Source organism: Durio zibethinus, chromosome 27, assembly GCF_047325235.1.
Source record: "Durio zibethinus cultivar Kanyao isolate XHJ-2024 chromosome 27, ASM4732523v1, whole genome shotgun sequence".
Classification (NCBI taxonomy): domain Eukaryota; kingdom Viridiplantae; phylum Streptophyta; class Magnoliopsida; order Malvales; family Malvaceae; genus Durio; species Durio zibethinus.
Genome location: NC_143188.1, coordinates 1854351 through 1872706, shown reverse-complemented (window position 1 = coordinate 1872706; position 18356 = coordinate 1854351). Strand labels below are relative to the sequence as shown.

At 30.6% G+C, this 18356-nt stretch overlaps 3 protein-coding genes and 2 long non-coding RNA genes across 5 annotated transcripts; 1 reads left to right on the top strand and 4 right to left on the bottom strand.

The window, feature by feature from the left end:
* The first annotated feature begins 982 nt into the window (after positions 1–982).
* LOC111280187 (classical arabinogalactan protein 25-like) lies at positions 983–2531 on the top strand. The gene is made up of 2 exons (XM_022867377.2): positions 983–1457; positions 1923–2531. The coding sequence occupies exons 1-2, from the start codon at positions 1042–1044 to the stop codon at positions 1936–1938; spliced, it is 432 nt and encodes a 143-aa protein (XP_022723112.1). The 5' UTR covers positions 983–1041; the 3' UTR covers positions 1939–2531.
* Positions 2532–2570: 39 nt separating this feature from the next.
* Positions 2571–4801, bottom strand: LOC111279726 (acyl carrier protein 1, chloroplastic-like). Its single transcript, XM_022866752.2, has 4 exons — positions 4588–4801; positions 3903–3995; positions 3211–3333; positions 2571–2926 (listed from the first exon to the last, which is right to left on the bottom strand). The coding sequence occupies exons 1-4, from the start codon at positions 4651–4653 to the stop codon at positions 2798–2800; spliced, it is 411 nt and encodes a 136-aa protein (XP_022722487.2). The 5' UTR covers positions 4654–4801; the 3' UTR covers positions 2571–2797.
* Positions 4802–7524: 2723 nt separating this feature from the next.
* On the bottom strand, positions 7525–9515 carry LOC149510830 (uncharacterized). Its single transcript, XR_016334701.1, has 3 exons — positions 9256–9515; positions 8593–8946; positions 7525–8086 (listed from the first exon to the last, which is right to left on the bottom strand). It is a non-coding gene; the product is annotated as an uncharacterized LOC149510830 (long non-coding RNA).
* Positions 9516–11337: 1822 nt separating this feature from the next.
* Positions 11338–13162, bottom strand: LOC149510829 (uncharacterized). The gene is made up of 2 exons (XR_016334761.1): positions 12181–13162; positions 11338–11678 (listed from the first exon to the last, which is right to left on the bottom strand). It is a non-coding gene; the product is annotated as an uncharacterized LOC149510829 (long non-coding RNA).
* Positions 13163–13978: 816 nt separating this feature from the next.
* LOC111279727 (acyl carrier protein 1, chloroplastic-like) lies at positions 13979–16048 on the bottom strand. The gene is made up of 4 exons (XM_022866753.2): positions 15875–16048; positions 15204–15296; positions 14534–14656; positions 13979–14315 (listed from the first exon to the last, which is right to left on the bottom strand). The coding sequence occupies exons 1-4, from the start codon at positions 15938–15940 to the stop codon at positions 14187–14189; spliced, it is 411 nt and encodes a 136-aa protein (XP_022722488.2). The 5' UTR covers positions 15941–16048; the 3' UTR covers positions 13979–14186.
* Positions 16049–18356: the final 2308 nt, after the last annotated feature.

Below are 18356 nucleotides of genomic sequence, written 5' to 3'. Positions count from 1 at the left end.
AATTTGGTGAATGACAGTTTGTTTCAGCTGCTTTGAGCACCAAAACTTTAGTTTGTTCCAAAGTCTATTAGTTACATTAAAAGTGGAAAACCAAAACTCTCGTGTACACAAGGATTGTTTGCTCTTTGATCATGTTTCAGCTGTTGTCTTTTCTTCGGGAAATCCCGTCATTTCCCGGAACCTCGCTTTTTTCTGTCCAAACAAAACAACTGGTTTTTATTTCTTTTTACATCTTTCTTAGTCTTTCCTCAAAGTAAATATTGTAAAAGCCATTCTTTTTTATTTCTTTTTATATCTTATGGGTTAAAATAATTAAAATTTTTAAAATTTTATCCCTTTATTTAAATAAATTTTTATATTATTATTATATTTAAATAAATTCTTAATCTTTATTTTGCATGAAAATAAATTTTTAATTTTTAATTTATATTTAAATAAATTATTAATTATTAATTTGTATTTGAATAATTTTTTAATATAAATTATTTTTTTGAAATAAAAATTTATTTGAATATAAATAAAAAAAATGTAATAAAAATATATGAACTTAGTTTTTTTAAAAAAAATAATTCATAAAATTTTTTAATATTTTAGCCGATTGAATTTTCAGGTTTTGGTTTACACTCCATCAAGTAACAAATTAAATACAGTAAATTGAGTTGAGATTGATTCAAAGTAGGGATTTGCCAAATTCACGGGCTTGTAGAGGAATCATCAACTAACAAACATGTCACAACAAAAATTCACTGCTTTTTTTTTCTTTTTTTTCTACATTTCCAACCTGTATTTTCCCATCACAGGCCTATTATGATTTGCCATGTCGCAGTTGGTCCCACTGAGATCCCCCTGGTCATACCTTTTTGAAGGACTCCATGATCACTCCTCAGTCCCTACCTAAAGGCTCACCCTCTTTTTCCACTTTCCTTTTCCTTTTCCTTTTTTTGTTTTTTTTCACTAGGAAGGGTTGATCATTACCTGATATATATACAACTATATTTTACACTCTCCACTAAGTGTGACATTGATTTCTTCATCATTAGAATGGCCTCCTATTGGTTTCTCTTATTGCTACTCATCATGTCTTTCATGGCCTCACCTTTACCATCCTTAACTTCTTCTCAAATAAGTTCAGATACCCCTACTATTTCAGCTTCACCAGTGTCTATGTCAAACCCTCCGCTGTCTCCTTTCCAAGAATTGTCACCAGATATTGTTCCCTTGTTGCCCTCTCCCGGTGAAGTTGTGCCCACAACTGGCTCATCCATGCCCACCATTCCTTCCACCCCAAGTCCTCCAAACCCCGATGACTTGATGGCGGCAGGTCCCGGTTCTGCATTTTCACCATTCGGATCATTATCAGCTTCCTCCACATCTCCTAGAATTTCAGTTCGGTCTTTCCACTTAGCAGCTTTTTCGGTTGTGGCAGCATATTGCTTAATGCAGCTTGTTAGAGTACTGTAAGTTAATTTGTTGGTTAGAAAATCTTTGCTCATCTGCTTCATTTTTTTTCACCTGTCATAGTACATGATTATAATGTATCTAGCTAGTTACTCCTAATACAGTTGTTTGCTTTTGCAGCTCCTTTAAGTATTAATTGAAATAAACATGGATTGTTGCCCATACGAACATAGAAAACTTTGAACCACTTTTAATTGCATAAGTCAATAAGTTGCATTTAATGTAATTTTTTGTAAACTGGACATTTTATTTTAGACATAAAATTTGAGATAGATAAAGTTGTATTTTTTTTTTTTAAAAAGGGAAACTGCAGCCTGGATATAAAGAAAAAAAAATTACAAATGTTAAAATTTAAATTTGATACAGTTAAATGTCATATCTTAAGTGTGTTACATGAATCGACTGAATTAAAATTCGATTCAAAATCATATATTCTTTGTAATTGAAGTTTTCATGGCTTTTAGATCCTTAAGGACTTAGGATTTCCTTGCTGCAAATTGCTGGTGAACAATAAGGCGGCACATGGTTTTGTGTGCCCGCAACTCTGTTTGGCACGTGAGACACACCAAAGGACCAGAAATTCGGTGTTCCTTTTATTGAAGAATCCATCGCGGTGGTTGATCATGCTTAATATAACACTGGTGTTTAGGTGAACCTGTTTTGTCTGATTCTCCCTTTCTACTTTTGGAGTCCATGCCGGCCTAAGAACACCTTTTGTTTTTTGTTTTTTTTTTTTTGGTTTTTTTTACACGTAAAGAAGCTTTACTAGGTCATGATCCAACATAATTACAAGATTGTCGTTTCTTTTTTCAATTATTTTGAAATATAATTTGTCATGTTGGGAGGTAAATTAGAACTGAAATCCAACCCAGCATGAAAACAAGAAAGGGTGTAGCACTACAGATAGCCTATTTATACCTTTCAGTCAAGTCAAGTTCGAGTTTTGGGTCTAGGTTTTTCTAGGATTGCCTAGTCGGATTGGGCTTATCTGGATATTCAAAATGTTCCCCAGATGAAGAATAATGCTTATTAGATATTCAAACCTATGGACTATCATAATAATAATATTTTTATTTGTATCCTTTGAAAACCTTTAACCAACCAACTCCCCATTTCTATCTGGAAAAAAAGTCCATAGGAATAGATTTTTCAATGTGGAAACACGCACTCGGCCTAGCACATAATGCATCTATTATAAACATAATAAAACAACTGCTCAAGAACAACAGGAAATGAGACAGTCGAGTTCTACGTAACCGGTAACGACAAAGATGACAACATAGGAGAGGTAAAACAAGGGGATTTTAAGGATTTGTCACAGACTGTTTGCAACAAAATTTTATGCACCTTTCTTCTCCAATAGCTTCTCAATCAGATCAGCTGCATCCTGAACTGTGGAAATACTCTGGGCACTTTCTTCTTCCAAAGTGATTCCAAACTCCTCCTCGAGTCCCATCACAATCTCGACCTGAATCACGAGAATTTGGCAGTATTCGATTTTAATATTTTTATTTGAATTATATGAACATAATAGACCCACCCCATTCATAAAAGCAGAATAAACAACAGATCAGTTCATAGTCAAATTGTGATTTTTTAATAATACAATAACATAACAAGAAGATTTTGACACAAACATCCAAACTTAAAATAATACATTAATCACAAGTGTTAAAGCATAAAGGTTAAGAATTAGATGCAAACAACTGATTATTACTGCATCAAAATGAAATAGGATAGATATTTGGTTACCGTGTCGAGAGAATCAGCTCCGAGTGCAGCAAACTGTGACTCTCCAGTGACAGATGAATCAGCAGGTAGTGCCAGTTGCTTCCTCACTATTTTACAAACTTTGTCTACTGTCTCTGGTTTGGCCTGATTTTATGATGATCCCCGTAGCTGGTTAAGCACATTGATTATGATGGAGAAATGCATGTAAAGGCTTCATATCACCACCAATGATAAAAGGACTATCCCCCATCATTGTAATGTGATTGACAAATGCAGAATATACTTAGATATGTTGCAATCCATGGCATACATTTGCATTATAAACAGGATCTCTTCAAATTGATAAATGTTCCTAGACACAACTTTGGCTTGGGGAATATTTGGAGACCCACATCCAACCTACCAGGTATTGTCTACTTTCATCCGAAGGCCTCATGATTTTGCTCAAAAAAAAAAAAAAACCTCACAAGCATCGGGTTTAAATCTCTACATATATATCATAGGATTTACACAAAAAAGCCATAGTTAAGGTTTATTTCATCTGTATGATTACATATATATTGTAATATCTTAATATTAGATGGTCCCAATGATAGGTTAGTAGGCTATATTGTTTGGCACTAAATGAAACAGCATAGCTGAATGAATAAGTTGATGGATGCAGATCCACAAATTCAAGCAAAAAAACGGAGCAGACGAAAAGAAAAGCATACTGCACAGGAAATGCGAATACGAAATGATCCTGGTCGCATTGTAAGAGATGGGAAGCTAACTGAGTTGACATTAGAGACCCCAAGAAAAGGTACCTGCTCAAACACAATTGAATCACCAACTGAAACCTCTATCAAAAGCAGAACATCTAGACAAAACTAGGAAGTCATATGATACAAGGGGGACAGAACATGGAAACAAAGGTAGTTGCATGTTTGACTGGGAATCACATTTTACCACGTTCACAATCACTTAAAAAACATTATAGTATTTGTTAGATCTCAAATTCAACCTAAACAAAACCAAAGACAAGATCTTGAACACTCATCCCATATCATGAAATGATGAAAGACGAAACTTTACTGTTTCAAATCTCAAGAAGCCTTTAAAGTCTATAACTTTCGTAGAAAGTTGATGCAACAAATGATCAAACATTGCATCTTTCAGCTATTTACATGATTGCATTCTTAAAATATTTAAATTTCAGCATCAAATCCAAAAACCCATCAAGGAAAAACACTTAAAACAGGAATCTAAAACAACCCAAAAATGAAGCAGAACACCAACATCAACATTTTTAACCAAACCCAACTCAATAACCATAGACAAAGGTCAAAAGATAAAGACAAGAATCAGAAAAAAAAAAAAAAAACATGAAGAAAAAAAATGATCAACATGGCAAGTAACCTGGGTCGGCTTGAAAGAACTTGAAAGAGGAGTGAACTTCAATGAAACTCCAGTTAAAGAAGCCATTGGAATGGGTTTCGATGGATTCAAGGAAGAGAGAAACAGAAAGCAGAGGCGGAGATCACAAAGACAGAAGGAGAACGAGCTGAGGGTGTTAAAGTTTAAAAGAGTTGGATTACGATCTTTTATAGATGCCTTGTCGTTTGCTTTTAGTTTAAAAGAGTAGCTGCGATTTGTTGGCAACTCCCACTTCCCCTTTCAATAAAAAGACGGGTAAAGTGCATTCATGGTTGGATCAATTTGTATGTTATTATCATTATTTATATTCGTGAAATTTATAATTAATGATTCCACTTTTATATATTACCAGAAAGATCCCTGAGCTTTGAGCTTTGCCCCAAGCCTATAATTAATATTTGATTAAATTAATTAGTAAATATGTGAGAATATTTAAAATGATAATGAAATAAAATAAAGTATTAAATAATTAAAATGATATGAAATTTATATTAGTAATTAATTGTTATTTCTCTAATAACTCAAACAATAATTTCAACGAATTTCTTGTAAAAATAATAATGCTTGTGATGATCAACAATACTTAAATTCTAATTCTCACCATTCAAGAAACAAACAAAAAAAAAATCAAATGAAATGGATGAAGAAAATAAGATTCTCAAGTCGTAGGATACTTAAAAAATAAGCCAAAGTCATTATTAAAAATATTGCACAACATATGACACCTAAAAAATATACGAGAGGAGTTATAACACATATGTAAAAAGCAATGACACCTAAAAAATATGCCAAAGTATTTATAACACACATGTAAAAAGCAATGAAAATATGCCAAAGTCGTTATTACAAGTATTGCACAACATATGACACCTAAAAAATATTACAAAGGAGTTATAACAACACATGTAAAAAGCAATGACACCTAAAAAATATGCCAAAGTAGGTTATAACACATACATGTAAAAAGCAATGACACCTAAACGTATGCCAAAGTAGACCCTGCCTTTTAGTTTAAACCAGCCAATGATAAAACTTCCTTATTTGGGGCACACCATATGCAGGGGGAACTAGTGATGGCAACGAGTCGGGACGGAGTGGGTTTTTGCTCGTCTCGAATTCGATCTGACTTTAAATATATAAAATTCATACTCGTATTCGATCCGATATTGTATAAAATTGAATCCAATACGATCCGACTCGAAATTAATAAAATATTATTTTTAATATAAATATAAAATTAAATCTATATAAAAATATAAAAAATTAAATATAAAATTAAATAAATAATTAAAAAATAATTTTTTTTATATATATCGGGTTGGGTAGGATCGGGTTTGCCTAAAACCCGAGCCCGACCTGAACCTAAAATTTTTTTGTGCCACCCGACCCTATCCGATCCGATATCCGATTTAAACAAAAAAAAAATCGATCCTAAGAAGTCGGGTCGGGTAAAGTCGAAACCCGTCGGTTTCGGATATTTTTACCTTCTTTAGGTGGAACCATAATATTAAACTGAAAGTTTTGTCAATTATATGACCCCAGTGGCACAAAAGAAAATATAAGTCCCAAGTTAGCTAGTTTTCTAACTATATTCAACATGTTTGAACATGAGATACGCCTATAACTAACAATATTCCATCACAATATTAGTTTGGTTGGCTCTAATGATGAAAAAAGTAAATAAAAGTATGTTAATTTTCATTGAACGATACCACAAAAGAAAATCACTAGTTAAAAAGAAGCAAACTTCTTATTTTTCTCGACAAACTCACTTAACCCACAAATAGGAAAAATTAAATACGTACACAAAAATTTCAATATTCTCATGATATTAAGATTTCTTTTCTGCAGAAGTGTGAACAAAATCATGAATGCCAACTTGAACACAAGCCAAATATTGCAGATTCACATCACATTTAGGATGCTAAAATCTGAAGCTAGAAAACACAAGCATGTACATAAGCAAACCCTGTATTATTTCCTTAGATCGGCATCCCTATATAAAAAAGAAAAGAAAAGAAAAGAATGAACTTAAATTTTCTTTGACAACTTCCCAATATCTAATTAGTCATAATTCACATAAAATACTTCTTTTTTCCATCATTAACAACTTGATCTTTGACAATAAGTCAAAGCATAACAATTTTCCAATGGCAAAGTTTAAAAATGCAAAATAATATAAAGATTAAAGTATTTGGACCCAGAAACTTTTCAAGACAAACAATCGTTCAAAAAAAAAAAAAGAAGGAAAAGCAAAAGAGAATGATGAGAAGGATGGAGAGGCAGCGTAAGAGAGAGGGAGAGAGAGAGAGAGGGAGAGGCAAGCTGGCTGTAAATATTGTTTTAACATGGTTTTGTGAAAGTGATTACCAATCAATGAGAAAATGATGTTTGTGCCAAGGATCATTACTCTTTAAATCCAGCCATGATTCTTTGGCTTTCACTACCAAAAACAAGGTATTATCGATTAAATTTTCCTGTCAATATAAGCTTAAATTTTGTTGGTACATTTATCGATAAAAATTTCCATTGATAGTAAACATGTTGGCAAAAGTATTTCGTCAGCAAATTTAAATTCCATCGGTAATATAATTATTTCGTCGATAATTGCTTCGGCACTCCATCAGCAAATATTCCGTCGACAATTATGTTATAAATCCGTTGATAAAATCTATTAGTAATCAATCGGTATTCCATCAATAAACTACAGGTAAACCGTCGGTAATTGCTAATTTTCATTGCTAAAAGTGATAATTCGATCAATAAAATCTGAATGCCATCAGTAATTTGATTAATTTAATCGATAATTATTTAAGAAAATTTTAAATTAAAAATAAAACATATGTGATTCTTTTAAAAGTTTATTGTTTGTCTATTATTCATTAAAAGTGTAAAAATAAAATCCCATATCCACAAAAATTCAAAAACAATTCAAATTATAAAGTTGGAATTCATAAAATATAGTAGTTTAAAACAACCCAAATTATCATAATACAAGTCCTGAAAAACAACCTGAATCAGCATTATTGCAGGGATTAGGGAAGTCACATCATGTCTTTATATGGTTTCAAGGGCTAGTGTAACAGCAAACTTGGGCATAAAGACATGACAAGCTCCTAGCATTAGCATGGCTATGGCAGAGGACAAACCACCAATGTGGCACAAAAGCAGTATGCAAATAAAAGGTTGGTGGGAAGGTTGGTGGGACCAAAGCAAAATGATAAACCAAAATAAACTGGAATGCATTGTTCATTGAGCTGTATGATTCCATCCAAATATGGAAGTCCACTTTCGAACAACCATACTTTTATTATTTACCGCTTCAATCATATCCTTCTAATTACTGTCAAGACAAATATACGTATTTCTAGAAGATAAACGTACATCATCCTCACTGTAACCAACAATTGCAACTTTTGCCAGGGATTTTACAATTAAAGCTGTATGGCTTGTGACAGTCCCATTGTCTTCCCGGTAGTTCCTATAAATAGCCAAGAAAAATGAAAACCAAGGGCTAAGATTTTTTTTTTTTGGCATTTGCAAGGGTGTATGAAAAAAAATTAAAAGCTAAATTTTACATTTAATTTATAGTTAAGATGCATGTTGTCTTTCTCCTTTGCTTTAATTTAACAAATGTAAGTAGAGAAAAAGGTGAAAGGGGGAAAACTCAAGAGTAAAAAATACTGCTTAGAAGCCATTGCTAATTTCTTAATACCAAATAACGTGCATAATGCATTATACCACCATATTTTCTCCTATGGATAAAGTTAGTAAATATGAAAGATCAACGGGCCAATTGGATCCCATCCTTCCCATATATTATCAGCACGAATCATTAAAATCTAAGAAGTTGTACCAAGCTTTTTATAGGCCTAATGCAAAACTTAAGCTCTAAATATAACAAGTACCTGAAGTGAAGCTTTAAGAAAAATTATGTATAAAACACATAAGTAAAGCTTTAAGAAATATTATATATAAAATACATACCTAAAGTGAAGCATATTACAACAGCGCCCTCAGGTGCAAATGAGTAATTCATAGATCCAGATCTTACAGATTGCTCCTCAAGCATTTCCATAGTTAATAATGGAAAAATGAGGCCAATGATATTTGGGTAACTGATAAATCCCAATTCTGACTTCTTTTTATACGACATTTAGATGTCTATATAAAATAGATATATGAATTACTCATTGAGGAAGGAGGGGCTTAATGAGACATGCCACCTTAAAGACGGTATAGCATCACTCTAGAGTGCAGAATGCCAGTGGTAACAGCTCTCATCTGTCACCAACATTTTTGGCCTTGTAGTTACCATTGCAATTCTTCCTCTTCAAAGCTCTATATTTTGAAAGGGCAATGCAGTGAAAGAAATCAGACAAGTTTTCATAGCAGACAATATATCACATTCCAGAAAAATCTTATGATAAATCCTTTCAATCTCAAGTCAGAAAATATGTTCCTCTCTTATGAAGAAGTTCATGACAACAAAAGTTTGGACACTAAATTTTCATGAAGATCCCAAAGAAACTCGATTTAAAGCCAAAAACTTTCTTATTTTTTTACTCAAACAAATTAGAGAGACACTCAATAATTGAAATAGAAAACAGTTAAGAAGAACAAACTGGTTAAAGAAACTAAGATACCAACCCATCGATAATTCAAAGGAGCAATTATGCCTCCAATAAATGCAACAGCTAGTAGCCACTTTAGATATCAATCACTGGAACATAATGGATTTAATGTCGTAAGGAACAATTCCAAGCAAATAAATGAACCAGCGGAAGAGAGAGAATGAACCCGCGGAAGAGAGAAAATGAACCGGAGGAACTCCGATTGTGGCAAGGTGCGACAGCGATGACGGGAGGGGAAAACGACAGGGGTCGGGGATTTAGGGATTCTGACGAGGGAAGGAGAAAGAAGAAAAGGGTTTCGAAGATTTTGTCCTTATTGTATTTCGTCGCTAATCAAAATTTATTAATTAATTAATTTTTTTATATTGTATAATTTATTTCAAAATTTTTTTTCCTGAAAATTGTTTACCGACATATTATTCCGTAGATTATGTTGATACTAACTGATTATCAACGGATTATTCCGTTAGTATATCCTGCTTCAATTTTTCAAACTCTCACTTTATATTTACTTATAGAATACCAATAATTTTTTTTTCTGTCAGTAAATTCTATTGATATATTATTAAAATTCCATCAGAATTTTCATAATGATTTTATAATTATGATTCTTTAGTAAATCATTGGTAATTATCGATAAATTTTTTTATCGATAAAATTTCATATAGCAAAAATAATAGATAGTGGAATCCTAAAGTAAATAACAATATTTTTGCAATTGAAAAAAATCTAAGATTGTGGTTATATTTGGAATTAATTAGATAGTTAATAAAATTTATTTTTTTTATAAAAAAAAAAGACCCAAATTTACATGAAAGTTAAATAAGAAAAACAATCTCATAAAAAATGTAAAAGGTAGCAGAAAAGCAATTCTAATAACAATCAAAAACACCAAAATAGAAAAGAATACATTTAATAGGCATTTTTGAAGAATGTCAAAGAATCTGAAGTATTTCTTTAATAATCTCCAAACTCCATCGAATGTTATGAACTTATAAAAAAAAATAATAATAAAATAAAATTATCGAGTAACGATGCGTAAAACTAAATTCTTTTAAAATATTTTGAACAATATATGCCTAAAACACCTAAAAATCCCTAGAATTAAACTTTGTAACAGGAACTTCAAAAACTTATTCAAGTACATAAAAGTAAGGAAAACCTTCTTATCTTAGACTAATTTTAATTCAAGGCAAAAATAAAATAAAAAAAGATAGAATCACACTAAACTCTTACTTCTTCTTGAGAAATTAACGGGCAAAGGAGTGGGTAAAGATTAGAGGTGTAAATAATACATTAGTATTCGTAAGTTATTCGTATTCGATTCGAATAAAACTCGAATTCGGTTCGATTATTATCGAGTCGAGCTCGAGCTCGAGTAACTCGACTTATCGATCAAGTTGAGTTTAAATATTCTTATACTCGATTCGAGTAGTTCATTAGCTTAATCGAGCTTTTATATTTAAATTTTTTCATTATCGAATATAAAAATCGAATTTATTTTAACATATTAATCGAGCTTAATCGAGCGAGTTCGAATAACTCGATTTTGATCACGAATCGAATTCGAGTTAAAAAAATAAAATTCGATTGAATTCGAATTAAATATCAAATCTCGAGTTAAGAATTGAGCTCGAGCTCAAATTTTTTATTATATCGACTTAGACTCGGCTCAATTACACCCCTATTAAGAGTCATAGAGAGGTTCAACAATGCAAGCCCGATGGCTTACTGAACGGTGTTCCATGCCGTTCCTAGTGTTATTCTGACACAAATTAGACGACTATTTGGCTAAACCTAGCAAATTGATCCATTAACACCTTTGTTTATTTGTTCTCCTTCTCTTTATCTCTCTATTTCTCCTTGCTTTTCCATTTGGTCCTTCGACATGGATTGCTAGAAAGAAAGTTGTGTAGTTATTTATATTTTGAAATTTTACATTAGTTATCACTAACGATACTGCCAGTTATAGAAGAGATGTTATCAACTGGCCATAAAACAATGTTATTCACATCCGATCTTGTTGAATTTTTCTAATCCTATTCGACCTAAATATGTTTAACCTCCCAAGCTTTTCATAGCCCAGTAACTCTTAAAATTAACAAAAACAAGAGCTTCTTAAAGCCTTGAATCAGTGACTTACACTCTTGCTAATCTTGCAAGTCTATTTATCATAACCAAAAAGGGAAATTTTTGAACTTGAAAAGTAAGCAAATCTATTGCAAAATGGTGCTTGAACACAACAATATTAGGATCATTGACAACTGACTCTAATAATGCTCGTTCAATCTCTCTTTGAGTCATGTTAACAGCATTAACAATTTGTGATGAGAATGCCCCCTTCCTTGCTAGATGCAAGTTTTCATCCCCGCCATGGTCAAATGATGCAGCCATGGTAATCAATTCTCTTATTACATCAGGTTTTTCTGTACAAACAACCTGGACAAACAGAACCAAATTCAAAAGAAACCTCAGTTATGAGCTAAAATGCTAGAGATGACAACGAACTTAACTATGTATGTCTAAGTCAGCAAACCCACTTTACCAATGTCTGCTGTAATCTCAAAGTTCAAATTTCAGAAAACCTTAGAATTTATTAACTAAACTTTCTAACATGAAAAAAAGTCATCATCATTGCACAGACTACAGGAATTGATTATAATTTTTTGTCAAAATGATTTCAAAAGGTAAAAAGACCTGGGTATTAAAACTATTTTTGAGAAAGAATGGATCAACCTTCTCCCTATAGGATTTCAAATGCAATGTTGGACTGTAGAAATGCCTTTCAATTTGATCGTTATATAAATCAAGTTTCCAGTTGCTTACACCAAAAGCATTCATGTGAAAAAGAAAAAAAGATTGATGAAAGAATACTGAAGAATAAAAGAAAGAATCCAAAACTAATTTTGACAATCTCCTCATCACATAGATAAGCCCTTACCACAATTGTATCCTACATGTGACTCTCCACGGAATTTGAAAGACAGAGAACTGCACTACCACTTCCTTAGGCATAGTTTTTATTGCTCTCATGGGGCTCAGCTTTCATGATAACTGCGACAATTTCATATTTTGTAACTTTAAGAGCATAACGAAGACATGCGCAACACTGCCAATGACGGAAAAATCAAAATATTTTGTTAAACCATTTCTTAAGTAGGTTGATGTGGATACTATCCTACAGGACTTTCAATTTGTGCTCATAGGAGATTAAGAAAAATTATACCCTTGTATCTGTAAAAACTTGGACACCCCACATGACTTGGAAAATCTCCAAAAAAAATTAATAGATATAGTTAAAAGCTTTACTAAAAATTGAAATTTCCACAACATTGATATCTACTCAAAAAATACATAAATGAAATAGAGAAAAATATGATTCTTACTTGTCCATTTTATTTTTATTTTAAATTTTAAAAATTAAAATTTAAGTAGATTATGAAATGTCAATTAAATTAAAGTAAATAATAGATCCTATTTTTATGTTCGATATAAAATTCAAGATTCTTCCTTAGATTTGTGATATTTGTACATGACATTAATGATAATAGATATATTTGTTTTATGTTCCAAATTTTTTTTGAGTGGCCAACGGGATAACATTACTATAAAATAGCGCAAATATTTTATTCTTGAAATAGATCATGGAACAAAAATTTTTTTTGCTTTTGTTTTGTTGTCACCCGGCTTCTGCACCCTTCCAATTGGCTATGGTAGTTCCCTCTTTCTTTATTTTTTTCACTTTAATTTAACCCTTTGATTTTTTTTTCTTAAAATTTAACATCTAATTACATTTTTTTATAATGTTAATCAACATTCCACTTTTGGTCGGCCTTCATGACCACCTTTTTCTTTTGTTTTTCAATGATTACCCTCATTTTTTTATCAAAATAAAATTCTGAAGACTAAGAGTTTGAATTTAATTTTTTGTTGGCAAGCATATATATATTTATTTATTATTAGATTAAATATTTGATTAAAATGACGATAACTCAATAATTTTCCCATTTCAAAATATTTTTAGATTTTGTCATAAATCTAATTAATTACTTCAATCCTGTAAATCAATAGTCTAAATCGCACATTAATTTTCCAATTTCAATAGGCTTCAATCCTTAAAATTTAATACATCAATCCAGAAAGAGAAGAGAGAATAATAAGAATTTGAGAGTGCGAGAGAGCAATAAGAGAAATAGGGATATTCAACAATTTGGGTATTTTCTTTGAGGTGGTTATACAGGTATTTTAATTACAAAGAATCATGCTAATTATCCTTTGGATCAATTGTCTTGAATCGGTTGACATGTCATTAAAATTAACACTGGAAGATTACAAGTTCAAAAAAATTTAAACACGTAATACAATACGCTTTTCGGTCAAGTATGTACTAGGGTTGGAGAGTTTATAAAGTAAATTAAGGAACTTCAAAAAAAATATTACAAAGAATCATAATACTCTGTAAGAAATATATGGGGTTTATTCCAAAGAATTTTTGTGTTCCAATTGTAGTGAATCTTAAACTTTGGACAAAGAGTTTAGCATATTATAATCTTGTAATTACCTATTCCTTATAGTGAATATTAAACTTTGATGTTCTTTTATTCTGAATAAATTATTACTTGGCTTAATTATTGTGCTGGTGATTATATTTTTGTCCACTGGACCCAACACCTTTAACATCGATCCCTTGAAAACCCTTGCCCAAGCCAACTCCCCATTTCTATCTGGAAAAAGATAAGTGATGCAAGTAGCATAGAGTCAATAGATTTTCAAGGTGGAAACATGCTCTTGCCCTAGAACTGATTGCATTTATGATAAACGTAATAAAACAAATGCTCAAGAACAACAGGAAAATGAGACATTCGAGTTCTTTGTAACGGGTAACGAAATAGGAGAGGCAAAACAGGGGTTTTGAAGGACTTGTCACCTACTGTTTGCAACAACATTTTATGCGCCTTTCTTCTCCACAAGCGTCTCAATCAGATCAGCTGCATCCTGAACTGTGGTAATACTCTGAGCACTTTCTTCTTCCACGGAGATTCCGAACTCCTCCTCGAGTCCCATCACAATCTCGACCTGAATCACAAGAATTTGGCACTATTCGATTTTAATATTTTTAATAGTCAAATTGTGGTTTTTTAATAATGCAACAACGTCACAAGAAGATTTTGACACAAACATCCAAACTTAAAATAATACATTAATCACAAGTGGTAAGGCATAAAGGTTAAGAATTAGAGGCAAACAACTGATTATTACTACATCTAAATGAAATAGGGTAGATATTTGGTTACCGTGTCAAGAGAATCGGCTCCGAGTGCAACAAACTTTGACTCTCCGGTGACAGAAGAATCATCAGGTAGTGCCAGTTGTTTCCTCACTATTTTACAAACTTTGTCCACTGTCTCTGGTTTGGCCTGAACATATGAACATCCTCGTAGCCAGTAAGCAGATTGAGTATGATGGAGAAATGCAAGTAAAGGCTTCATATCACCACGAATGACAAAAGGAATATCCCCCATCATTGTAATGTGATTGGCAAATGCAGAACATACTTGATATGTTGCAATCCATGGCATACATATGCATGATAAACTGGATCTCTTCAAATTGATAAATGTTCCTATAAACAACTTTGGCTTAGGGAATATTTGGAGACCCCCACATGACATATGAGGTATTGTTCGTTTTCACCCGAAGTTTTCTCTACATGTAAATCATAATAGATCTATGGAATATACTGATATAGGATTGGGGTGTTACATAAAACAGCCATAGTTAAGGGTCCTTTCATCTGTATGATTATATATTTATTGTCATCTTAGTATTAGATGACCCCAATGATAGGTTAGTAGACTATATTGTTTGGCACTAAATGAAACAGCATAGCTAAATGAATAAGTTGATGGATACAGATCCACAAATTCAAGCTAAAAAACGGAGCGGATGAAAAGAAAAGCATACCGCACAGGAAATGCGAATGCGCAATGATCCTGGTCGCATTGTAAGAGATGGGAAGCTAACTGAGTTGACATTAGAGACCCCAAGAAAAGGTACCTGCTCACACAGAATTGAATCACCAGCTGAAACCTCTATCAAAAGCAGAACGTCCAGACAAAACTAGGAAATCATATGATACAAGGGGGACAGAACATGAAAACAGAGGTGGTTGCATGTTTGACTGGAATCACATTTTACCACGTTCAAAATCACTTAAAAAACATTGTAGTATTTGATAGATCTCAAATTCAACCTGAACAAAACCAAAGACGAGATCTTGAAAACTGATCCCATACCATGAAAGATGAAACTTTACTGTTTCAAATCTCAAGAAACCTTTCAAGTCCATTACTTTCTTAGAATGCTCATCCAACAAAGGATCAAAGATTGAATCTTTCAGCTATTTACATGATTGCATTCTTAAATTATTTAAATTTCAGCATCAAATCCAAAAACCCATCGAGGAAAAACATTTGAAAAAGGAATCTAAAACAACCGAAAAAAGAAACAGAACACCCACATCAACATTTTTAACCAAACCCAACTTAAAAACCATAGAAAAAGGTAAAAAAAAAATAGATAAGACAAAATCAGAAGACAAAAAAATGAACAAAAAGATCAAGATGGCAAGTGACCTGAGTCGGCTTGAAAGAACTTGAAAGAGGAGTGAACTTCAATGAAGCTCCAGTTAAAGAAGCCATTGGAATGGGTTTCGATGGATTCAAGGAAGAAGGAAACAGAAAGAAGAGGCGGAGATCACGAAGACAGAAGGAGAACGAGCCGCGGGGGTTTAAGTTAAAAAGAGTTGGATTGTGATGTTTTTATAAATGCCTTGTCGTTTGCTTATAGTTTACAAGAGTTGTTGAGATTTGTCGGCAATTCCCATTACCCACTTTTCATTGTTTTCATCGAAAAGACGGGTAAAGTGCATTTATAGTCGGCCAATTTATTTCGGATCAATTTGCATGTTATTATTAAGTTTTTCGTCTCAAAATATTTATTATGTATTAATTTTTATAAAATTTTAAAAAATTTAATTTTAATATATTTATTATTAAAATATTATTTTTAAATAAAATTAAAATTTTATGTTTTTTATCAAAAAATAAAAAAATCATAAAATAATTTAAAATATAAAAATTAAGAAATTTAAATATTTAAAAAATAAAATATAATTTTGGAATATCTTAAAATAAATAGACAAAAAAATGAGATAGAAAAAGTATTATTTATATTTGTGAAATTTATAATTAATAATTACACTTTTATATAACATTTTAAACTCTTTAATTCAATCGAATTTTAAAATTCCTCAATTATCTATTATTTGCCCATTTTATTCTTATTTCAAATTTTAAAAATTAAAGTTTTAGTAGATTATTTAATGTCAATTAAAATAAAGTAAATAATAGAATAATTCTTTTTATATAAAAAAAATACCGCAATGAACTGCTCAATAATTTTTCAATTTCAATAAATTTTTAAATTTTATCATAATCCTAAATAATTATTTTTAATTATGTAAATTAATAGTTTAAACCGCATTTAAAGATAGTATTAATCGAAAAACATTATTCATTTAGACAAAGTTAGCGATTAGGTTAACTAGTAGTGGGGTTGAACCATCGTGGTCCAACTATTTTGAATTATTAAATCTTACCTACCCTATGAATCCATTTCTTTTTAATGTCCCAACTCCCAACTAATTTTGCCATAGTCCTTGTTACATTTGATTAGATTGCCTTTGTTAGATAACCTAACATCCCTAGAAAAAAAAGTTATATATAATAATTACAATTAATTAATATAAATTAACATCCTATTAAATTGAAAAATAGTGCTTTGAGAGATTTTCTTTCTTTTATTTTTCTTTTCAATTAGCAAATTAAATAAAAATGTAAATCGGTGCTTTTCAAACTTTTTACCTTTTTAGGATTTGATTTAGATGAATAATGAAAAAGACTCCCATCACATCTTAAGTATTGTTTCATAATTATACCATTACGTATCTAAATGGATTTAAGTTTTATTTGAATTGATTTGATATTAATTATGATAAAATTAAAAAAAAAAATAAAATTTATTGTAATTGTGATCAAAAAAATTATTATAATTACGATTAAAAAAATTTATATTAATTTTATCTTATTAAAATTAATATTTAAATTTAATTAAATATGTGATAAATTTAATCGCATCACATTAAAAATGTGATGAAATCCAAATTATGTTTTACATCATCATTATTTATATCCATTACAATGTATTTTTACCCATGCATAAATCTATTATTCCTTTAAATTTTTTTTGTGACAAAAACCTTTTAATAGTATTTAATTTAAATTTTAATGCAAAAAAAAAAGAGAGTGCCAAAAAAAAAATAAAGGGTATTTTTTTTCATTGAATTTTCCCTAATATTTTCTTTTTTCTTTCAATTTTTTCCCAAACAAATCCTAACGGAGAAGACATGGAAAAGTGCTTGAAAAGAAACTTCATTTATTTGGCCTTTTTCTTTTTTTACTTACGTCAAGAATTGTTATTTTATTTATTTATGGGATAATATTTCATTTGGTCCCTAAATTACTGTAATTTTTATGTTTTAAGTTATCTTAATTTTTTTTAAATCATTAAAATAAGATTGATATGATATTATATAAATAACATATAACTGTTATATGTTATATAACACCAAATTATACATTCACACACAAATATATTTAATTTTACTAAATCAAACCGTAGTTATAATATTCATTTTTTTTACATTTTTATAACTATTAGAAATAATAAAAATAAGAAAAAAACCAAAACTATAAGAAAAATATTTTTTATTGTAAAAAAATCAATTTTTTAAAGATAATTCCTTCATTTATATATATTAATCTTGTCTTACCCCCAAAGCTTTATATTATCACTTTTTTCATAAAATTAATTGTAGATGTGATATAAATTATAATTTAATTTAGTTTTGTTATTTATATACTCTCTCAAGTATAAGTAATATAGAACAAAATTATCAATAAAAATAATATTGAATTTAGATTTTATTTAATTAATTTATGTAATAAGATGAAATTTAATAAGTACAGATTCAAATTTTAATAATTGTAATCATTT